The sequence below is a fragment of the Rattus rattus genome, chromosome 10 (genome assembly GCF_011064425.1).
Source record: "Rattus rattus isolate New Zealand chromosome 10, Rrattus_CSIRO_v1, whole genome shotgun sequence".
In the NCBI taxonomy this organism is placed as follows: Eukaryota; Metazoa; Chordata; class Mammalia; order Rodentia; family Muridae; genus Rattus; species Rattus rattus.
The window spans coordinates 13,894,426-13,919,030 of record NC_046163.1 but is presented as its reverse complement, the minus strand read 5'-3'; the positions used below and the strand labels follow the sequence as shown (position 1 = coordinate 13,919,030).

The 24,605-nt window shown below is 43.8% G+C and overlaps 1 protein-coding gene across 1 annotated transcript; it reads left to right on the top strand.

Moving 5' to 3' along the window:
- Positions 1-423: 423 nt before the first annotated feature.
- Insig2 (insulin induced gene 2) lies at positions 424-22,932 on the top strand. Its single transcript, XM_032915068.1, has 6 exons — positions 424-531; positions 7,960-8,337; positions 16,014-16,138; positions 19,821-19,987; positions 20,164-20,263; positions 21,279-22,932. The coding sequence occupies exons 2-6, from the start codon at positions 8,094-8,096 to the stop codon at positions 21,318-21,320; spliced, it is 678 nt and encodes a 225-aa protein (XP_032770959.1). The 5' UTR covers positions 424-531; positions 7,960-8,093; the 3' UTR covers positions 21,321-22,932.
- The last annotated feature ends 1,673 nt before the right edge of the window (positions 22,933-24,605 follow it).

Sequence of the window (24,605 nt, the reverse complement as noted above, 5' to 3'; positions counted from 1 at the left end):
TTTAATCTGTATTCAGAAAGGATACTAAGGCAGATTCCAAAGAGGGAAGAAATTCCAGGTGAGAACTGCAGAGCCCGTCTTCGGGCTCGCAATTGCAGCCCACGTAGAACGACGGGCTCGCAATTGCAGCCCACGTAGAAGGTGGAGTCTCAGGCTGCGTGTGCGTGCGTGCGTGCGCGCACGATTCCCTCACTCCACCCAAAGAGTCAAGGCACCCGTCAGAACCCTTGACTACCGAGGCCACCAACAACAGCTGATTTCGCAGCCTCACACCCTCGACAAGGTCCCCGCCTCCTTCCAGCCCGGAGTTTCCCGAACACCGGAAGTCCTTTTGCCCCGACTCCGCAGAGCGGAGGCGGTGCGCTCAGCGGCAACCGGAAGCTCCTCTGCCCCGACCGTCAGCCAGTAGCGCCCCGGCCGCGCAGGCGCAGTGCGGTTCAGGCGGAGCTGTGGGAGGGGAGTAGGTTCGGGGGCCGGTCCCTGAAGATGGCGGAGGCGGGGGTGAACTGGGGGTCTCCCGGCAGAGCTCAGGTGAGCTTATTTGGAGAGGGACGCCTCGAGGACGTCGGTGGCTTTCGGGAAGAGGAGCTGTTTATGCTTTAACGTTGCAGGCTGAATATTCCTCGTAGGAGGTGTTGGGGGATCCAGGACCCGCAGGTGGGGCCTGCTGGGCTAGGGGTCCCAGCTTACCTGGAGAGAGGTCAGCGAGATCTGGGAGAAAACAGCAGCAGGCCCAGAGTGGGACAGGCTTTACGGGATGCCGAGGTCCCTGGACAGTGGAAGACTGTCATAGTGGAAGAAGACTGGAGGACGGCGGAAAGGGCGACCCTGGAGGTCTGTTTGGGGACAGAGATGGGCCAACTGTCTAGCGTACACCTGACAGGACTCGAGTGTCTTGTAGTCTGGGAGAAAGACTCAGGCTTGTATGGGAGATGGATCGAAATTAGGTACATAACCGTAGTAAGTTTAGAATCTACCAAAATAAGAGGACTCCTGAGTTGAAGAGTAGGGATTTTGGATCGGAAGTGAATACCTTTTAGATATATATCAGTGGGTGCAGCCAAAGAGCTGTTGCTAGGGCCTAGAAGTCAGTTGGTGATAGTCGTTGTGGTTTTAGCATCATTCCGTGGGGATGAACTGTCCGGTAAAGGAAAAACAGTGCTTTGCTGAGAATAGGGTTAGGGACATGTAAGGTGTTAAAACTTAAGTGGAAAGTTGTTCACGGGTGGTATTAGCTATGTAGTTGGGTGAAATATATACCCTGAAATGTTTGCTGTTTTGTATGATTGATGAGGAAATTCTTGGAGAAAAGAGCAAATTGAGTTTGGCAGTTGGGACACTGAGTTTGGTGTCGCAGGGAAACTTCGACAATGAAAGACAGTCTCAGTTCTGGGCTAAAAAAAGAAAAAAAAAAAAAAAAGAAAAAAAAAGAAAAAAAAAGAAAAGAAAAGAAAAGAAAACCGCTTCCATACGTGGCTCCAATCCCACTCCTAGCTTTGGGATTTGGCCCTGATGGTGAACCACTGAATGAAAATGAATAAAGGGGTGTCCCCTATTAATTAATGACCTGCAGGGAAAAACAATGATTGATGTTTTCTTCCATCTTCTCTTCTGGATTTGTAACCAGTGATATTATTTGTTGTCATAATACTCGGCTGTCATCTCTTATGAAATGACCAATCTATGAATCGTTTGTATTTGGGGAAATTTGATGCTTTTTAAACTGATAATTGTGTTTTAGACTGAGCCACTGAAAAGGAAAAGATAATGTGCAGTTCAGTAAAAACAGTGTTTTCATTGTTTCTAGAAAATTATCACCAGACAGTAGAGTAACATTTCTTAAGGACCAAGCTTTCTGTACTTTCTGTTTAAAGCCGTAAGCTGTGTGACTATTGGTTGCTTAATCTTTTCTGTATTTGGGTTTTAAGGTGGAGAGAAAAGAGCATCAGTATATCGAGGAAATGCACTTGTTCTTCCTAGAGTTCTAATGCACCTTTTGAGAGTCATATCTATGTGCTTTTATTTAAGGAGGGTTAAACCATGTTGTTGAATTGTGCTTTTGTAGTGCTGACGCGTTTTCTGTTTTCTGAACGCCATTCTAATGAGCACAGCGTGTGTTGAAAAAAGGGGGGCTGTAGTAATTTGGGGATGTTTCTGACCCAGTCTCTGAAGAGAGATTCATCTGAGAATGCAAACTTACCAATGTGACCACTAATCATTGAAAAATGAATAACCTTGTTTGCTTGCAACCACATGGTTCTTAAGTTACTAGATTTAAACCAGGTGTGGTGATGCATGATGGAAATCACAATGCTTAAGGCAGGAGAATCATAAGTTCAAGGTCATCCTTGGCTATATATTGAGTTTGAGGCCAGACCTAGACCAAAAAAAGAAAGAAAGAAAGAAAGAAAGAAAGAAAGAAAGAAAGAAAGCCAGCCAGCCTAAATTCCAACTAGTTCTTAAGTTAATTATATTTCATTTCTGTATTTTTTCAAATGCTTATTACCTGTAAGTATTATTTTGATGGTCAACATAAACTTTGATTTACTTGTAATCTACTTAGGCCTTTTTTTCTGTCCAAAAGTAATGGTATGAATCCATTAGCGTTAAGTCACAGTGGGTAGTATTTTTCCAGCTTTGATAATTTGTACTGATCTAGCTAAACTATGCAAACTGTTCTTTTGTGTTCATTAAGGCACTTTATGGCAACTGTCGATCAGGGTTCAAGGTAGAATACTGTATGTCCTCTTGTGAAGTTTTCCCTTAAATTGTAGAAGGCATTGTTTTGGAGTTAATAGTTCACGACGACCTTAAAAACAGTTTGCTGTACAATACCTAAGGTGGAAGGAACTGTTCATGGAGGCAAAGTAGTTGGTCCAGATATGGCTGCCTGGTAACAGCTTGGCCATCTTGGAAAGTTAAGCCAGGTTTGGTGGCTCAAATCTGTCGTCCTTTCCCTCTGGAGAACAAGGAAGGAGAATTAAGAATTAAGAGATTTGAGGCCAGCCTTGGCTGCATAAGTGAAATCCTGTTTGGAAAAAGAAAAGGACGTATTAGCTTATTTATCGCCATTGACTCGTTAGGAGCCATTTAGGTATTATGCTTAAACTTTTTTTATGATCTAAATTTTTCAATAAGATTAAAAGCTTTGGAGAGCCTAACTTCTTTTAGATATAAGAATAATACTTAAAAATATAGCTCTATTTGTTTTAAGAAAATGTTAATAGCGAAAGGGACTTTAAAATAAATTATGGTCTGTTTATTCCCAGAGCCTCTAAGATATCCCAACCTCCTGGTTAATACTGAGATTATAAATGTGCCTTTTAAACTTTATTTAAAGTATTTACTATGACCTATCATCAGTGTGTATGTGGGAGAGGGGTTGCCTGAGACAGCACAGAGGTAGCCAGAGGACAACTTTGAGAAGTTGATTCTTTGCACCTTGGGATTCTGGGATCTGACTCAGGCTGTCAGCCTTGTGTAGCAAGCTCCTTTACTCTCTGGGCTGTCTCCCCAGCCCATTAAACATGGTTTTCTTTGAAAAGGAACTTCACTGTTGTCTAGGAGGTAGTAAGTACTTTTCTGGAATTTCCTATGTGTTTGACCAACCATGTTACTGTACATGTGGTAAGAGGACCCAGAAATGACTTCTCCCTCCCCAGATCTAGTTTCCTGGTGTTTGTTTTTTGGTTTTTTGTTTTGTTTTGTTTTGTCAGTCAGCGTCTCGTGTATTCTTGACTGGCTTTGAACTTCCTGTGTAGCTGAAGACAGCCTTGAGTTCCAGATCTTCCTTCCTCCACCCCTCACGTGCTGGGACTGTATCCCTGTTCCACTCTGCACACTATAGTAATTTTCTTTCCTGATCTTGTTAATTCTTCTGCAGACTGTGTGCGACACTATTAAAGTGAGTGAAAGGACTGTTAGATTGATTGGGCCATCCTGTGTCTGCCTGTCTGTCTGTCTGTCTGCCTGTCTATCAGTCCCTCCCTCCTTCTCTCCCTTCTTCCTTCTCCTCCTCCACATTCCCCTCTTCCTTTTTGTTTTGTTTTTCTGACAGGGTCCCAGTAGCCCAGGCTGCTTTGAAATTTACTACATAGCCCAATCTGACATAGAATTTGGGGGTTCCCCCAACTCAGCAGGTTTGGGCCACGGCACCTCATCTGTTGTGATGGCCCATTGTTGACTTTGGATGCTGGAAATGTTTAAGTACATGTGTGAACTCTGAAAAAAATATGCACACATACACATTTTTGTTTTTCCTTGCATGAAGCTCAAATACAGCCTGGAATAGATGGTCTCCTGGCTCCCTTCCAGTACTAAAATTTTAGGACATTGATGTGAAGTATTGTAGGCTTTATTTTTGTCCCTGGTAATTATATATCATTGTGCTATGATTTAACCACACTTAGTCTTTTGGTTCTGCTTCAAATAAACATGAAACAAATGCTGTGTTATTTTTAAAGGAAACTTGTGGGGGTGAAGTGGGAAACTAAAGAAGAGCTGCCAGGAAAGGTCGGATAAACAGCAGTGGGAGAACACACAAATAAACAGCCCAAACTGTCTCCAGTAGACCAGCAGAATGAGAAAGGAAGTCTGTAGCAGTCAGCAGCACCATTGGAGGACAGAGCCTCCCCCAGGGCGTTTGGAACACTGTGGGTACAATTTTGGGTATCACAAGTGGGGGAGGCCTGCATTTAGTGGGCAGGAGCCAGGGATGCTAAATGATATGTCATGCTCAGAACAGTTTCCAGTCAGCAAGGGATCTGCCACCTAAGTGCCAAGGCTTCTCTGACAGACTCTGACCAGTTAACTCTGGAGATAGATGAGACTAGGTAATTAAAGGTATTTATCCGTCTAAAAATACTATTGAACTGAAGGTATATGTTGCTGTTCTGCTTTGGAAAAATGCACAAGCAGAACAAGTGGTTTCTTGACTCTTACTCATGCTCTTTGGAGGGGTAAGGTAGCTGTGCCTACATAGAGTCAAGGAAGCAGGGTCTGCTGTTGGTCTCATGCAGTGTGTAAGGAAGCCATTTGAGGTATTTTGTTTGTTTGCTTGTTGATATTTTATACTTTAAAGCATCTTTTCACACCGAAGTAGTGTATATTTTCATTCCACAGGGCTGGGAGATGGTTCAGTGAGTAAAAATCAAATCCTAGGTTTGGTTCTCAGCACTGCACAAAACAGATTTGGTAGCACGTATTATCTCAGCTCCAGGAGTAGGGGGTACATTTAGAAGGGGTTGGTGGAGGTGGGAGGATCTGAAATTTAAGACCAACCTTGACCAGCTTGTGAAACCCTGTTTTAAAAAAGAAAAGCCTATTGTTTAAGTGTTCATTAATGGTATTGAAAATTATGGGTTTTCATATTTTATAATAGCTATTTCTTTCAAAGTTTCTTATTTATTCTTTGTATCTATGTGTCTATGTGTGTACTAACACATGTGGGCATGCATATGCTACAATATTGTGTAGAGCTCACAGGACAGCATGCAGGAGCTGATTTCTTTCTGTCACCGTATGGGTCCTAAGAATCGAACTCAAGTCATCAGCCTTGGTTACCTACTGAGCCATCTCGCTGGGCCCATATGGCTACGGACCACATAGAAGTATTGTTCTGAAGTTTAGACTTTGAGTTTTGTTCAAAAAGTCACATTTAAGGTAGTTTGAAAAGCATACGCTTACAGGCAGTGTATTTTAAATGATGAGGTTCTAGATTTGTCTTTCCAAGGCCTGCTGAGCCAGAGAGTTTGATCCTAGAAGAGTGAACCCAGCCTGAACTATGTGGATCAACTACTCCTGTGGGCTAAGCAGGGAGCTTGCTGCACGGAGAGATACAGTGGAGATCTAATGGTGAATAAGACAGACATAAAAGGTTTATATCCCATAAAGCAGCTCTACACATAATTACAAGCTAGCTATTAGAGGTTCTGTCTGCGTGAGATGGCTCAGTGGGGAAAGCTATGTCTGGCAACCAGAGTTTGATACCCCAGGACCTACGTGGTGGAAGACAAGAACTGACTTCCTCTAGTTGTCCTCTGACCTCCACACGTGCACTGCGGCAAGCTCGCCCACTCACATGTACATATAAAATGAACTTCGTTCACATAAAATGTTTCAGGATTCACAAGCCATAGTCCCTAGGTGTTGCCTTAAAGAGATGCCTAGGGTGCAGTGAAGGAGTTGTGTAGATGTAGTGCAGTTGGGTAAGACAAAACTAAATGACAGAAGAGACACCTACTTGGTGTTTTCACATTTCAAACCTGTTAGTGTGCATTGGGAACAGGGACCTGTCCTTGTTAGAAGCTTACCTTCATGCTGAGACCAAGGGAGCTCGATGGGTTTGATTCACGCCATGCACTTGCTAGGTGCATAGACGTGACCTCTTAGCTTACTTCACTGGTAATACACTTAGCTCTTAGGGTAGTTGCTGCTATTCTTAGTGCCATTGTTTTAGTTTTTGAGACAATATCACTGTGCAGCCCAGACTGGTCTTGAACTCAGTCCTGCCTAGACCTACAATGTGCTGGAATGATAGATATGCCCCACCACATCATCCTTAGGGATACTGTGAGGGTTAAATGAGCCGCCCCTGTCAGGAACTTGGAAAAGTACATGCATAGACTTGTTACTTTAACACACACCAAGGACAGCTGCATTAGCTGATTAATTTGTGTTACCGCAAGGAAATACTGAAAGCAGGCTGACTTTGTAAAGAAAACATGTTTGTTTATTCAGCACTCTGGAGATTCAAGGGTGTGGCTAGTTAGCACCATCTGTGCTCTGGTGAGGACCTTAGTGGATGGCGTGAGTGTGGCTGAGAGGGTCAGATGGAATTACCAGATAGGGAACACAGGGTTTGGGATCCCATAGTCTCTTCCCTCCCAGGACAGTGCCCCCAACTAGCCTAAGGACATTCTTTTGGTATGTCTGTCTCCGCCATTTTGAAAGATGTCGTATAGCCCAGGTTGGCCTCCAGCTTTCTGTGTAGTTGAGGGTGACCTTGAATTCTTGATCATTGTTATAAGTGTGTACCAAACCCCCACGTACCCCCACCTCAGCCCTAGGTTAGATTCTTTTTCTTCCTGATTTCATCTCCCAACATCAGTGCAGCGAGCCCTAAACTGACCACACAGCAGTCTCTTGGGTAGATCCCAGCTGGACCCCAGCAGTCAGTTTAGTTAGAGGAGCGCATGAACTCCCAGGCTGACCCTCAAAGGTGGTCACTGGGTTGTGCTGCATTCTCTTGGTGCTTTTCTTCTGCTTCCTCTACTTTGTCAAGTGCATGCCAGAGGTAGACAGTGGGTTCCTGCTTTAGTCTTCTTCCACTGTGGTTTTGAGACAGACCTAGGCCAGCCAGTGAGCCTGAGGGATCCTCCTGTCTCCCTCTCCCCACCACTGCACACCTGGCTTCTTTATGTCAGTGCTTGAATCAGATTTAGGCCCCTGTACTTGTGCTGTAAGCACTTTGCTAGCTGAGCTTTTATCTCAGACCCTAATGTTGACGACTCTCTCCTTTTAAAGTTTATTTGTGTGTGTTTTATGTTTGCGATTGTTTTGCCTCCGAGTATGTATCACATGCATGCCTTGTGTCCACAGAGCCCAGAAGATGACATTGACTCCACTAGAACTGGAACTACAGGCATTGTGTGAGCTGTCATGTGGGGGCTGGGAAACTAGGTCCTCTGCTTGACCTTGTACTGCTGAGCCATCTCTCTAGCTCTGGCTGAGGTCTCTTGAGTCACTTGTTGTGCCCTAGTTAATATACATGCAACATTTTTTTTTTTACAACATGCATATAAAGACTCCTTTAAAGGATTTTCTTAATTGAGTAAATAATTTAAATAAATCAGTGTAAGTTCATTGTTTCATTCTGTTTCTGCTCAGCTAGTACTGAAGCGTGATCACTTGTGCTCATGTGTCAGCCCCATGCTGATTCTTTCCTTTTATCTCTTGTAGGATTTCTGGTAGGCTCCACGTTCAGACAGGATGTGGTACCACTGAGACGTTGGTCTGCTTCAGTCCACAGTTCACCTTTTCCACTGGGAGCCTCATTTCATTTCTCGGCTTAGGCCTCCTGAACTTATGAAACCATGGCGGAAGGAGAGACGGAGTCACCTCGGCCTAAAAAGCGTGGCCCCTACATTTCCTCTGTCACCAGCCAGAGCGTGAACGTGGTGATCCGGGGAGTGGTGCTCTTCTTCATTGGCGTGTTCCTGGCTTTGGTGTTGAACTTGCTTCAGATTCAGAGAAATGTGACACTGTTCCCACCAGATGTGATCACCAGCATCTTCTCATCTGCATGGTGGGTTCCACCGTGCTGCGGTACAGCCTCAGGTACGTGAGGCATTTCTGTGTTGCTTATGTCGGAATAAGGCCCTGCTTAAGTAACAGTGTGTATTTGTGTGTGGGTGGGTGTGCAGGAACGTTTGTGTGCCTGCATGTTGGCGTCTTCCTCAATTATCTCTAACTTGTTTTTCGAGGCAGTCTCTCACTACACCTGGATAGCACTAACTGGGTAGACTAGCTGGCCATTGAGCTCCAGGCACCTGCCTGTCTTGTCTTCTCCAGCACTGGGATTACAGACGTGTGTCACCACAGTGACTTTAATAGATGCTGAGGATCTGCACTGAGGTCTTCATGCTTTTGTGGGAAGCACTCTACCCGCCTCATGGAGGATATAATTAAAGGAGTGCAGTGGACCTGGACCTCTGTGAGTGAAGTTTGCTGTATTTGGTGTATGCATGCAGTCACGTAGTGTCCCCCACCCCCCGGCGGTGGCGTTTCTGTCATTCCCAGGCTTTCTATGCCCTCCTTCCTTTGTATCCCAGCCTCAGGCTGCAGTGGCTCTGCTCTCTGTCCTCCAGGCTTATCCCTGCCTGCTCTGCTGTCCTTGGAGTCAGCCAGTAGGTGCCTGGTGCCTGATGCCTGCACCTTTAAAATGTACCCATAACACCAGTTCTCGTTCTCCTAGGGATGAAGCATTTAAAATCTTTTCTTTTTCTCACTTCATCTCCGTCTTATTCTGAATTATTTTGATAATATCCACTGCTGTTTAAAAGTTTTGACATAAGGGCTATACTTTTGGGTTTGAAGCAGACACAAACTTAATAAGTAGAATAATTTTATTCAAGTTGAAAACTTGGTGTATTTCTAGATTTTTGTGTATGGTTTTATCCTTTTTGCCTCATTTTTAAATGTAGCAGAAGAATAATAAATACTCGAAGACATCAATGGGGTAGACTGTCTGTGCTTAAAATCCTGATAGTCCTCTTAGTGACTTTGACTGTGTTCAGTAACGAACACTGATGGCCAAGTGAGATGCGTTCTGATCTTCAAACGATGCTGAGCTGCTGTAGTGGACAGCTCTTTAGCTGTGCCTAATGCCAAGGTCAGTGGGTCAACCCTGCATTATATAACCAGTAATAGAAGGTAGTCACAGCCACGTGGGAGAGGATGATTGTAATTCTGACTATGTATGCTTAGTGTGCATGAATACCTTACGACACAACACGGCGTACCTTTGTCCTACATCCTAGAGCTAGAGGTTGCAGGCGTGTCCGTCCAAAGCCGAGGTTCACTTGTGGGATATCTTCAAGTAATTTTGTGAAACCTGCTGGACAGTGATGTAACCCTGCTACATGGACAGATGGATATTGTTGCAGTCAGATTACATGTGGGTTAGAGAGCCCTGTCAAGCTATGAGAGGCCTTAAATTAAGATAAGTCATCACTGCCTGGTCTCCCCAGGGTTATGGTTCTCTAAGAAGCAGTCCGGATAGACAAGAGAGCTTGTAGCTTATTCTTTGCTGTATCTGCAAATCTACCTGTATTTTCCTTTACTTAAACTCAGAAGATAAAACATTTCCCAGTAGCTGCTAGTTCTTTTTTCCCCTTCAAGATAGACCTTAGTCCTCCTGACTTAGGTTCTTAGACCTAATAGCTGTCCTACCAGGGTCTCCAGATTCACCACTTTACTGTAAAGGGACAGGAGTCACCTGTCCCTGAGGGCGGTCCTAGGAAGCCGAGGCGTCTTGAGTCATTGCTGGGGAGTCTCACAGTCGTCTGTGCATTACTCTCCTTTTCTCTCATCTTTCTTTTCTTTTCTCTTCTTTTCCTCCTCTTCCTTCTCTTTATCCTTCTCTTCCTCTTCCTCCTTTTTTCTTTTGGTAAGAGGCTGTTTTTGGGGATTTCTGTAATTTTTTAAATTAAAATATGATTGATTTTCTCCTTCTCTATCCTTCCTCTAGCCCTCCTTACTCTCTCAGTTTCATGGCCCCTATTTCTTTGTTAATTTATTACGTACACAGACACACAGACAGACAGACACACTACACACACACACACACACACACACACACACACAAAACCTTTTTTGTCATGTTATTTGTATATGTATATATTCAAGTAAATACAAGATTTGTATTAACTGAGAATTTTATATATATGGATGGAATTTTGTTTTTTGTTTGTTTTGGGATAGGGGCCACTATGTAACTTTGGCCTGGAACATATAATGTAGACCAGGCTGGCCAAAACTCTTCAGAGATCCACCTTCCTTTCCCTCCTGAGTGCCAAGATTAAAAACCTGTGCGACCATAGCTGTCCCAGCTAATACGTTTTGATTATATTCACTTCCTACTCCTGCCTTCTCTGCCCTCTCCCCTCCCTCATCCCAGCTCCACATCCTCACGCTTGACCCCCCTCTTGTAATCTCACAGAGTCCAAGTACAATTTGTGCTTCCCATGCAACAGTCCATTGGATAGTGGCTGACCCGCTTGGGGCCACATGCTTAAAGAAAACTGATTCTCTCTTTCACCTGTCAGTGGGTCTTCAGCTAGGGAGACTGCTTCCTGCCCTGTGCTGGACAGTCGACAGGCTTCATCGTGTGCAGGCGGCCACAGCTGCTGTGAGTTCATTAGTGCAGCAGCCTGGAATGCCCAAAAGATAGCCGCACTATGGTCTTCCCCGATGTCTCTGATAGTTCTAAGCCTTGGAGTGAGGGGCTGTGACATAGATGCCCCATTTGTGGCTGAGCACTCCACAGACACTCTCTCTTCTTTGTGTTTACTGCCATTCACTGCACAGAGAAACCTCTCCAATGAGAAGTGACAGCTGCGCTAGTCTGTGGCCATAGCGTGCAGGTTCACAGGGAAGCTTGAGAGGATGTCCACTTAGCAACATAAGAGTAGTAGGTTCACCCTGGGGCCTGTGAGCTCACCTGTGTGCACTCTTGGTCAGATTAGCATTCTAGGCACGTGTTTGCTGTGGGGATCCCTGTAACATCCAGACCACTATTGCACTCATGGGCATAGCTTACCATTGCCAGGCACTGCAGGGCAGGGCTCACAGCTGGCTAGCCAGCACGGAGGAAGCTTTCCTGTCAGCACCAGCCTGGCTTCTCTGGGCCTTGTAGCCAAACAGTGTGGTGTCTCCATTAGGAGGGTCTAAACAAGCTTACCTAAGCAGGCATTGTCATGGACCCCCTCCTTTATATATGCAGTGCACCAGAGCTGGAGAGTCACCAAGGAGCCTTTATCAAGGGTCTCTTCTTACTGTCTTGTTAATCCCATAATGGCCTCCAACTCACTGTGTAGGTGAGACTGGCCTTTTCCTTTCTTTTTTCTTTTTTTTTTCAAAGCTGGGGATCGAACCCAGGGCCTTGCGCTTGCTAGGCAAGCACTCTACCACTGGGCTAAATCCCCAACCCCGAGACTGGCCTTGAACTTCTGATTATCCTTTCATTTCCTGGGTGCTGGGACTAGAGGTTTAACATTACTTCAAAAGACAATTTCTGTATTGTGGGTAAAAGAAGTAGAGAAGTTGCCTCAGAAATCACAGGTAGTTAAGCCTGAGAAGGTCATTTAAAGGGTCCTGTTAGTTAAACAGTTCTCACTGCTCTCCTGGAGAGGGAGGTTCTGTCCTCCCCAGTCCCCACCATCCAAGGTGAGCCTACAGAGTTTACACCGTTCTCATGGTATCTTGGCCCCAATCCCCTGGGCTTGGAGATTTTTTTTTCTACATTGATTTTTGACCCAGCCCACTTCCCCATGTTCTGTTGAATTCTCTGGGATACAAGAACAATTGTCTCTGATGCAGAATGTGGTGACATGGTTTTCCATGCTCAGGGTTAAAGCCTTCTTGTGACGTTTTGTAATGCTATGACTCTTTCTGGACCCCAAGCTTCCTTCACGCTCAAACCTTACAGTTTCCTGGCAATGCTACTTGTTTCTGGATATGCCTTAGTCCTTTCAGGTGCCACCCTCTGTTAAGAGAGCTGTTCCCATGCTCCTGCCTGCAGGGTCACTTGTATGGAAAATTTCTGGTCATGGCAGAATTCCCTGTCCTCATGGCAGGAATGGAGTAAGAACCCCTCAGTATCCTGTCACTACTTAGTCGGCATTCAGTCGTGTCTGACTCTGTGCCACGGGAACACATCCTCTTGTTTATTAGTGTGTACATGTCTATGCCCATGTGTGTTTGTGTGTTTGTGAGCACACTCATGCCAAAGGACAAGCTCAACTGTTACATCTCTGATGCCATCTACCGTGGTGGTGGTGGTGGTGGTGGTGGTGGTGGTGGTGGTGGTGGTGGTGGTGGTGGTGGTGGTGGTGTTTTGGTTATGAGACAGTCTTTCACTGGCATGGAACTTGCCAGGTAGAGTAGACTGGCTGGCCAGCAAACCCCAGGGAGCTGCTTGTCTTTGCTTCTCAGTGCAAGGGGGTTACAAGTTCCACCTCCATGCCTGGTGTGTGTGTGTGTGTGTGTGTGTGTGTGTGTGTGTGTGTGTGTGTGTGTGTGTGTGTGTGTGTGAAGTAAATTCTGAAGATCGGGCTCAGATCCTTGGGCTTACACAGCAAGCACATTACCAACTCAGCCCTCTTTAAATCCCCAGGAAATATCAACAGCCAGATACATTATGGGGCTTAAGTATTTGGAATGAAATCATGACCTGTCTCCGTTGTAGTCCCCCGTGGAAGTATGTCTTGCTGAGTACTGTGGCTTTCTGCAGCACCCCTCGTTGCTAGATGTCTAATTTAACTGTGTTCCTTTCCTGCCTCGCTGCACTGAGCGCAGCACCCTGAGAGAGTGATGGCTTACTACCAGTGCTTCACAAACTCCTTTTGTCTTCAGTCTTGGCAGACTGTTACTGGGAATCACTTAAAGATATCAGAAGACATGTGATTTTACATCAGAACCATCTGATTAAGCAGGATTGTATTTGCATATGATTTTACACAGTGTGATTTTAAGTCTCTTGTTTTTTGGTTTTTTTTTTAAATGGTGAAAGAGAGAAGAGGAAGCCCAGACATACTCCACTGAGCTCTCAGACAGTGGAGCCTCACTGCGCTGTGTTTATTCCTATCAGACTCTGCCATGCCTTTATTTAAAGGGAAGAAAGAGAGACATTTAATGGGAAGTGACAAGCTCCCCCACGTTCTCCTTCTCAGTGAGCAGCTGAGCACCATGCATACTCAACAGATTTGGGGTTTTTATTGGCAAATCCCAAGGTTGGCAGCACGGCCATTTAAATTCCTTCTTTGTGTTTTCACTTTCCCTTCTCAGTTGTCTCTCACTTGCCTAGAAATGTAGTCAGTTTTACTTATTTACACCTTTGCACATACATGTCAGCATCTCTACGTGATAATTCTTTACCAATGGCATCAGCTGCTGAGGAAAATTGACTTGGAATGCCTCCTCTGGTTGAATTTTTACTCAGGCACAGGCAAGCAGGAGAAAGATGGCAGGGGGTTGAGGATAAATTAATTGATCTATAGGTAGATAATAGATAGTAGGTGGGTGGGTGGTAGATGACCGGCAGACAGGGGATAGGTGGGTATGTGCATCATATAGGTCTGCATCTATGTACGTGTATGCATTTATTATACAGAGAATCAGGGAATGACAAATGAGCTGTTTTGTGAAACCCCTTGAGGAAAAAATATCATTTAGACATGTTTCAATTATTAGGCATGCTTGTCATTTTAATCCTGTAGAAATTTGAAATGCTGTCACTTAAACCAGTGGGATTTTTTTCAGTAGTGTGTTTTAAACAGGACCATAATGAGGGCTTTCTTTGTGTGTGAACATGCGTCTGTTGGTGGGTGTATGCAGAGGCCTGAGGATGCCCTTGGCTGTCCCTCCTCAGACACAGTCCACCTTAGGTTTTCTTGTTTTGGTTTGCACTCAGTTCCTCAGGCTTGCAAGGCAAGCTCTTCACAAACTGAGCTGTCGCCCAGGTCCTGAAACTTACAGTTCAGCAGCCATTGGATCTCTGTGTTGCTGTGCTTTGTCACTGGTCTCAGGATGGCCTGTGAGCCAGCTATAGTCACCAAGCTGAGGTAAAGAACACAGAGCTCCAGTCTCATCGCTAGGTGGAAGAGGCTGGGTTGTCTCTTCCTACGCTGCTCCATTGCTCTGTGGGCCTGTGCTTTGTAATACGAATTGCTTTCCAGTGTGCTTGTTTACCCTTTTAATTTTATATTTAAAACTTAAAAGGTTGTGTGTTTTTGTGGAGAGATAGTGCAACAGTTAAGAGTGTTTTCATGTTCTTTTAGAGGACCTGACCTGAGTTTGTTTCCCAGTACCCATGTTTAGTGGCTTCCCACCTCCTTTGATTCTGGGGATCCTATGTCTTCTAGCCTTCATGGGCCCCCAAATGCACATGCACATACTAGCAGGCACACATGCACATATAGAAACAAATTTAACAAATAATCTTTAACAAATCAATAAGTTTTCTTGTGGGCTTGGGAGATAGTCAGTGCAGCGCTTGCCTTGTTAACATTGGTTTGACCCATCAGAATTCACATTTAAACAAAGGAAAGGAGAGTGGGGAAGGGATGGGAAAGAAGAAAGGAAAAAGCTAGGCATGGTGGTTGGTGCCTGTGTGTGATCCAGTACAGAAGAGCTGGATACGGCTGGGTCTCTGGTTATCGGGCTACCACCCAAGCCTACTCGGTGCGTTCCAGGTGAGTGAGAGATCCTGTTTCAGACAACAAGGTGGGTGGTGGTTGAGCAGTGACATCCTAGCTTGTTCTTTGGCCTCTACATGACTCCGTGAACACATTCAGAAACATGCACAAAATATGCACATACATTTCATGTCTTTGTTAAGTATTTAAGTTAGGGATAGACAGAATAGTTTAGGTCTTAGTTATAGATATCTTGGTAGTCAAGAATGTTGATTCTCAAACCAAGAGCTAGCTGTTCACTGAGATAGCTTCTTCTTACTTTTTAACAGCAAACTTACATATTATCTCTAAATTTGTAGAGTTTTCATTTATTTTTAAGACAGTGGTCTGACTATATGTTAAATAGACTAAGCTGACTTTGAACTCAGATTTCTGCCTGCTTTTTCTCCAGTGCTAGGGAATAAAGGAAGGCACTGCCATACCTAGCAAATTTGTAATTCTTACGTGCCCCATGTCCTTCCTTCTTTCTATGTGTAGAAAGAAACGTACCTGTTGGTAGCCTTTTGTTTTCAGAGAAGTGCTGTGAGAGGATGGTGTGGAAAGCCTTCAGGAGAGTGCTGGGTGCAGACAGGAAGCTGGCCAGGCAGGGCAGATCTGCATAGCATGTGGTCAGGACCTTGGGAGCCTAGTGTGGAGGGGACAATGTTGTGCGAGCTCACAGCCTACCCTCTAGCTTCTCTTTAGATGCTGTGTTTATAGCATACTTAGGTGCTGTCTTGCTTGAGGAGAACACACTGTGCTGACTTGGTGCCTTCGAGTCTCTACAGTACTGTGGGGAGCTACACGAGTTAGTGTCTGGCTCCTTGTGAGTCACTCCCTCAGGGCGTGTTGCCTTTAGAGTGCTGTGGCTTCTTCACAGCTTTCTGCAGTACGCTGCCACTGTCGGTTTCCTTGGAAGGTAAGTGAAAAGATTCAGTGGTGGTCAGTCACTTGTGTTCCTTTTTGAAGGATCTAGAAAGCAGCTGTGTGATTTGTGTAACTTAATTGCTGCCAGTGCAGTATTGCTGATGACTTACTTTTTTTTTATTCTTTTCACAGCTGTGATTGGACTATTGTACCCCTGCATTGACAGGCATCTAGGAGAGCCACATAAATTTAAGAGAGAGTGGTCCAGTGTTATGCGCTGCGTGGCGGTGTTCGTGGGTATAAATCACGCCAGTGCTGTATCCTTCTGAAACATGCGATAACGGGGCAGCCTGCAACCTTCCTGCCATCACCTCTGTTGTTCTCACTCAGTCACACCACAGTATTGACCCCGTTGCTGAGATACCAGGGTAGCGAGTGTGAGCTTAGAGTGGGGGTAGATATGCTGGTTTTCAGTCCCATGTTAACACTCTGCTCCTTAGGCTGTTAAACTCCTTACACATAACTTTCTTAATCCGAAAGTTGAATTTTCAAAGCCTCACCTTCTCACCCCTTTTCATTTAGAGTTTGCAGGTAAGGACCCTGCTATTTTAGGTATTCTTTCAAAAGTCTATTTTTAAAGAAGTTATACTGTCATTTATTGGTTATAGAAAATACCAAGAAGTAGCCCTCCAACAGACATACATACACACACACACACACACACACACACACACACACACACACACACCCCTTTATAATATAGGCTCTTACTATGCTAGCTAACATTGGGTCTTGACATTTGACCCTTCTGCTTCAACATTCTGAGTGTGTTGTGTTTGTGGTTGGTCGTTTCTTTTGGGGTTTTGTTTCAACACTTCTGTTTTTTACTTTTCATTTAGAAACTTGCTAAATGTCTGTCAGTGCAATCCAGATTCTTACCACTCATGTTGAGCTTTTCAGTCTGACCTCTGATCTGTCTGTCTTTTTAATAATTTTTATTGTTTGTTCTTGTCATACACTTTGTATACAGCACACTCTGATCACTGTAGCTTTCTTTTTCTTTCCTCTTACCTCTCCTCTTTATAAGTCCTTTCCCCACATCCTTGACTTTCTCTAATTTTCGGTTTGTTTGTTTATTTGGAGATCCACTGAATTCCAGGATCACCTGTATGGCAGTAGGTGAAAGTAGCCTTTGGATCTTGGTGGGCTCCTCCGTGGGTACACTTCTGAAGAGGGTGACTCTCTTCCTCTAAGAGCCTCTCTGCATCCATGATTGACTATCATTAGGTCCCCTGTAGGCAGCCATACCTGTGAGATGTTTTCTGCACTAGCGGTGCGATGTCCAGAGGACAGTAACTACTGCCCTTCTCCTCAGGCTCTTTACATCCTTTCCACGACCTTTGAACCTTAGAGGGAGTGATACACATGTCTGTAGGAATGGGCATTCAGTCATCCCTAGTTCTTGACACTTTGAGCAGCCATCTTTTCTGTATTTAACACCCCACCCCGTTCATTTCATTGCAAAAAGAGGCTTCTGTGGTTAAGGAAGGGGGCAGCAGAATAGTGTTTATCTGTCTGTGGGCATAAATGTAAATATTTAGAAAGTAGGGTGACAGTTAGCTCACCTAGTGTCAACTCTAGAGCCTAAGTCCTCCATAACCTTAGGTTTTTGACTGGGTTTAGTGCCAGATTTGAATTCCCTCTTTCGAGCTGAGTTTGGAATCCAAGCGGCGAGTACCCCGTCACCCCATGATAGTGAGGCCACTAGTGCAGCTGTGCACAAGTCTTGCCTGGCAGGTTGGTGTTGTGAGTTGTAGGGCTCACAGTTTGGTAAGATGCCTTTTCTCCCCGTGTAGCTGGTATAACCTCTTCAGCTTTATGAGAGCTCGCCAGCAAGGAGATGCTCCCGACTGAGTTGTAGTTTGATTTTTATTTACCTTGCAACCAACCAACATGCGTGTTATCTTCAGCAGTAAGGTCCTAATCACCAGCCAGTTGTGGTAGGGTCACCAAACGGAATGCAAGAGGGACACAGCTCCAGAGGAACGATCTCACACCTGGCACTGGCAGCCTTGGTTCTTGGGGTCAGCATTGTCCAGAAATGCAGGATTTCTCTCTTCTAACTCAGTCTCTACCTTTAATTTTTAAATTGGATTATAAGCTACTAAGCTTCTATTCAGCTGCTCCATACATCCTTCCTTGCCCTCCAGCTCTTCTGTGGGTGCTAGGATCCTAGCCCGGGGCCTCCCCACTGGGCCATCCCCACAGTCGCACCGTTGGTCTTTTTAGGAGAGGAGTTTAAGTAGCCCTTCTACAACTTTAAATGTGGTTTTGGCTTTGTTTCTAAGAGAACTACTTAAACATTGTAATCTTAGCTGCCACATCTATCCTTTAAGGAAAACCTAAAATGTTTACAAATTTATAGCAACATTTTTCATAATAAGACTTGGAAAACCACAACATACAGCCTCTGAAATTGATGTATTTGACTTCTTTACCCTAGAAACCTCCTTACTGTGCTAAATGATTTAGTTAGCAGAGATGGACCCTATCAGAATTATATCCCATCATCTATTTATGTGGATGCCTCTTGCACAGAGGAATCAGTGCTCAGAACTTTTTTTTTTTTTTTTTTTTAGTTTTCATATAAGGATAGCTAAAAGAAGAGAGAAACTTACTCAGATGAACTGTTAGTTTCTTGCTAAATCAGCCACTCACAAGAACTGATCTGTTTGCTTGCTTGCTTGCTTTTTGAGACAGGGTTTCTCTGTGTAGCCCTGGCTGTCCCAGAACTATGTAGACTAGGATGACCACAAACACAAAGAGATCCATTTGCCTCTGCCTCAAAGTGCTGGGATCAAAGGCATGCACCACAGTGCCCAGCTTAAAAACTGATCTTAAGAGAGTAGCATACAAGAGTCCCAGATGCCAAGGTTTCAGCTACCAGGGGTTTATATGCTTTAGTGAGAATGTGGGAATGGTGGGGGAAAGTGGGGTATCACAGGAATCAGAAAGTGCCGTCATGGGCAGAGAAAGGAGAGGTTGCTGAAGTACTGGCAAGGCCAGTTAGTTTGGTCAGGTCAGCCAAGGTGGAGCCTCTGGGGCATAGAAAATGTCCTTTTAATGACACTCAGAATTAATTTTCTTAGTGTAATCCTCTAGCAAGAAGAAAAAAATCAGAAAATTGAATTTGTAAGGCTCCATTCTACTCAGAGATTTTTGAGTAAAAGGGGCTATACATTTGTGAATAGACTTAAGTGGGTGCCAGAAATAAAATATCATCAGAGCAAAGTGCCCTGCTAGAAAGTCCCAGGCACCAGAACAGCTTGGCAGGGGGGAGATAATGTTCACTTCAAGGCTTTATCCTCAACAAATTAAAACCAGAGCAGTTGACATAATAGAAAGGGATGCTATGTCCTTGGTACTCTTGTTCTGAACTGCATTATTATAAAATGTGTCTGTCAGTAAATCACACAGCCAATGTGGTACCCTGTTAAATAGCTGTCAGCTCTTCTATTTCCAAGTTCCTGTATGATTTTCAAGTAATTCTAAACCTTTTTGAGAAGTATTACTGATTTTCTTTTCTTTCTTGCTTGCTTCCTTTCTTAATTTTCTATTTTATTTCCTTCCTTTTTTCCTTCCTCCCCTCGCTCCCTCGCTCCCTCCCTCCCTCCCAAGGGTGTATTCTTTTAGCAACACTATCCAAGGTGCACAGTTACATCTTTAGCTATAAAGCCACGTTCTAAAGAGCACCTGACTTTACAGTTAGGAATGTGTATCACCTATTTTCTTTCCAGATGGGTTACAAGAAGGTAGGATATGTTAATTAATGCTCTCTGTATTTGGTGTTTAGAGATAGTTTTATTTATACCTAATGTCGTGTGTTGTGTTAGAAGGTTGCGGACAGTCCAGCTAGAGCATATTTTCTCATTTTAGAGGAGTGAACTGTTGGTGTCACTGGTTTCCTTGTTTCTGATGGCTCCTTAGCACTGGTCTCAGAAAGTAGACTTCGACAACAACTTCCAGTTTTCCCTCACACTGGCTGCACTGTCAGTAGGACTATGGTGGACTTTTGACAGATCTAGAAGTGGTTTTGGCCTTGGTGTTGGAATTGCTTTCTTAGCAACCGTTGTCACCCAACTGTTAGTCTACAATGGTGTTTATCAGTAAGTATTGTCCTTGTCCCCTGGCTGCTCTGTAAATCAGCACTAACTACATTCAGGTTGAGGGTCACATGGGGGTAGCGGGTTTAATATACAGACACAACTTACCTCCGTTATGCTGTCTTGAGTGCCCTTGGTCTGTCTCTGGGATATTAAAACAAATATTTCTATTATTCTAGATACACATCTCCAGATTTTCTCTATGTCCGCTCTTGGTTGCCATGTATATTTTTTGCTGGAGGCATAACGATGGGAAACATTGGTCGTCAGCTAGCAATGGTAAGCCGAGGCCCAAGCACATGCGAGGTGCATGTCACTGCTTCTCAAAGCAGCCGTCCCTCAGGAGAAGCATGGGCAAAAACAGTGGTCTTTGAACTCTCTCTTAGACTTTCATTGAAATAAATCATTAGAATGAATTTAATCTGAGGAATATTAATACTTGAGGAACAACTAGAGAGAAAAGGAAAAATAGGTTATGGGTAGGGCAGTATAATTTGTTGACCATATTTGATGCTTGATTTTTGTTGTTTTGTTTTTATTAATTTACAGTTTTCCATTCCATAAACAAAGAACTTTGTTTGTCTTGAGACTAGGTCTCAAGTGGGCCACCTGCCCTTGAGCTCTGTATGTAGCCAAGGACGCCGTTGAGTTTTTGGTCCTCCTGCTTCTACCTCTCGAGTGCTGAGATTGTAGGCTGCACGACTACACCCACATTACGTGGTACTGGGGATTGAACCCTGGTTTTCTCGTCAACTGAGCCACACCCTCAGCCCCTAGAAAAAGAATTTTAAAAATAAAAGGGAATTAATGTATATCATACCTTTCAGTAGCTATTCTTTTAGAACATTGTTTTAATTGTGATCTTTTATATTGTTACATATTTTTATGTTAAATCATAGAGATATTTGAAATAATGATTGGAATTCCACTTTGTCCTAAGTTCATGGCTTGCCCTTGGCTGATCTCTGAGCATAAAAGAAACACACTGTGCCCATTATATATATATTATATTATATTATATTATATTATATTATATTATATTATATTATATTATATTATATTATATTATATTATATTATACAACACCAGCTGTTGTGACTTGCAGTGAGGAAATTTTTCTCTCCTTTGCTGGACTCCACTGTTGTTTTCACTCTCAGAATGCCATTGTGACTATTGGTTCTTGGAGGAATAAACTGAATACATACTAAAAATTTTCATTTTTAGAGTTTTTTAATTTGCTTGAAAGTTGCAATTCACAAGAGATTAATGTGTTAACTTTTTTACCTTTTTGCAGTATGAATGTAAAGTTATTGCTGAAAAATCTCATCAAGAATGAAGAGGGCAGAAGTCTCAGCTGTTCTGTGGAAGCCATGGGAAAGCACCGTGGGTGCGAGAGGCGCACCAACGGAACTTTGGACTGGAAAATTTCGAGGACACAGTTTTTCCTTGATTGGTGTGTGTGTGTGTGTGTGTGTGTGTGTGTGTGTGTGTGTGTGTGTGACACACATGTTTTTGCAGTCTGTGATTGCTTCTGTAAATCAGTTACCAACGTTTCGGTATTTGATTTCAATAAATGTAAGATATCTGTGCACTACATGAAAGATATGTTTATGGGTACATGAAATTTCTAAATTTTTTTTACATACCATACATTGTATGTACAATGTTGATGTGCCAAACTGTTCTGTTACTGACACAGAGAATAAGAATGCTTTGAACAATTTAGAAGTTTAGTGAAAGAGAAAAAGAAAGCTAAAAACAAAGCGAACAGAAAGCAACTGTGTAGCTGGCCGTTCCCTCTTGCGGCTGGTGTGCCTTTTCCTGTTTCTAATCAGCTGTGCTGTCACAGCACCCACATGCGTGTTGTCTCTGTTGCTGCTGTTTCAGAGTTTCAATCTTATTATATGGTAACAGTGAACTTCCCTAGAATGGTTTTAAGCCTGCACTACTGTAGGGACCCAAAGAATACTTTTCAGATTTCTCCAGAGGGAATATGTAATGGACAGGGGTGGTTATCAGTATCACCCTGCTTTGAGTCTACATTTGGAAAAGTATAAATGACTAAAATTAGGGGATTTGACTGGATAAATATGTTTGGGAATACTGTGTGGTCCTCTCTCTGCTACAGAAGCCAAAGTGACATTAGCTATCATTTGCTACTGAAGCTCGCTGCTTCAGCACATGGATGAGTAAGAAACACAGGCAGATCAAGGTGACAGTCGAAACCTGTTGGATTCTAGAAAGCAGGCCATACTGGTGGGACCGTGCCATGTGACTGGCCAGCTATGGCGGGCCTGAGTTTGTGACCTTCACCAGTGCAGTCTGAGGATGCTGGAACGTGTATGCTGATGTGTACTACAAGGTCCGGCCTTGGAGAGTGTGGAGAGCGCACTTCACACCCCATTAACAACCCCGGCCACGTACTTACGGGTTAAGTGTACTGGCCGACTCTCCACTCACTTTGCACTTCTGAAATTGTTAATTGTCTGGCACACAAGGGTAAATTCTTCTGACTTCTGTGGTGTGCGTGTGCTTCTGTTTGAGTGTGAGAGAAAATGTAGACATGTGTCTGTGTGCGCGTGTGCCCATGCTTCCCTGCAGTGTCAAGTAGACATTTTAATTTTCTTTCTTGTAAAGCAATGCTGTCAGACTGAAATCTTGTACACTGGAGTGTAATATGCTCTGTGTTCTCAGGCGGAGAGTGTGAACATCCCACGAGTAGTCCATACGGAATACGTGTACACAAGCCTAATGGCAGTAGTGGTGAGCACACTGCTATATTTATTATTCTGTCTTTCAGATGTTATTCATTTAGAACAAATAAGGTATATTTTTAGAATCAAATTTGTAAACACTATAAAATCTTTAATAAGTTATAAGGTCTATGATATGTTTACTTTGAAAATTGCTGTTGAAAGCAAGTTGTATTAAATATGTAATTATCACCATGTGTTAGTCCTTTTTCTTCATGATGAATATTAGAATATTGTACTTGTCTTAGTTAGGGTTTTACTGCTGTGAACAGACACCATGACCATGGCAACTCTTAGAAGGACAACATTTAATTGGGGCTGGCTTACAGGTTCAGAGGTTCAGTCCAGTATCATCAAGCTGGGAGCTTGGCAGTGATTAGAAAGGCATGGTGCAGGAGGAGAGTTCTACATCTTGTTCTGAAGGCCGCTAGGAAAAGGCTGGCTTTCAGGCAGCTAGGATGTGGGTATTAGAGCCCACACCCACAGTGACACACCTACTTCAAGGCCACACCTCCAAATAGTGCCACTCTATAGGCCAAGTATATTCAAACCATCATAGTAGCATAGGCTAATCTTATAAAATCAATACAGGTGGTTAAATGTGCTAAGGAAAGATGAAAAAAAACCTCAGCAAATCCACTGGGATAGAATGATTATCAAGTAAAAATGATAATTTTAAACAAGAAAATGTAATTCTGGCCAAAATGGTTTTTAATATTTTGAAAACCATAAACCTTTCTGTACTTAGGAATATGACAGATTGATGAACATTGTCAACCATGGGTCTCGCGCTCACGGTTTGAACTTGTAGGACTTTGGACCTCTAAGATTGAGACTAAATTCTCAGAAAACAATGGATTCCCTCGTTAGAGCCCTGCTGATACTTCACAAAAGTCTATTTTTTCCTACCTTTTCGTGGGTTCTGAGGCTCCGATTTAGGTTGTCTGGCTGTGAGGCAAGTGCCTTTCCCTGCCGAGCCATCTCCCAGCCCTCTGTTCACTCTCTGCTTTAATCTGTGACTTTGCACTGAGCCCTTCCCGCTGAAGCCAGGTGAGCTCTGAGTGAGGTAGACATTGCAGACATCTTACTAAGTGACGTAGTTCAAATGAAATATTTCTGCACTCGTGTGGCCCGGTTTCCTGCAGTATATGTTTTGCACGGGACAGTGCTCTGGTGCATTGAATAGTAGGTTCTGATCCCCATGTGTCTGGAAAAGCCCTTACCAGGCTTTGGAATTCTGGGTCCTTTCTGCTTCGGCACTTGTGTGTTTGGGAGTGTGCCAGTGTGTGCCACAGCACATGTGAGTTCAGGGGGCAGCTTACAGGAATTGGTTCTCTATTTCTACCACGTGGGCCCCAGAGATCAGACTCAGGTGTCAGCCTTGCTGGCAAGCATTTTTACCCCACTGAGTCATGTCACCAGCCCCTCTGTGGAGATTTTCAGTTCCCTGTCTTGTGCTGTCTGACCCTGCAGATGATGAACCTGTTGTCAGTGCAATTCTTGGTATGTGGGTAGGCATGTCGACTCTGGGTGTTTTAACTTGATTTTACCCTCAAGACATTTTTCCCCCCTCTCACTCTGGTTTATTTTAGATTCTTTAAACTTTTTTCCTTCTAACTTGGGATCCGGTGTGTAATTTCCTGACTTCTCTGCAGGCCTCTCTGGGCTTAAGAACATGTTTGTCTCTTTTCCCAGAGCTAGGATTATAAGTAACACACTACCATAAGGACACACCACCATGCCTCAATGTTTATTACATGGCTGCTGTGGATCCGACTTATGGCAAACACTTAGCCAACCGAACCACTTCCCATAATATCTTGGTAGTGCTTGTCAGCATTCTGAAGGCTGAGGCAGGAAGATGACCA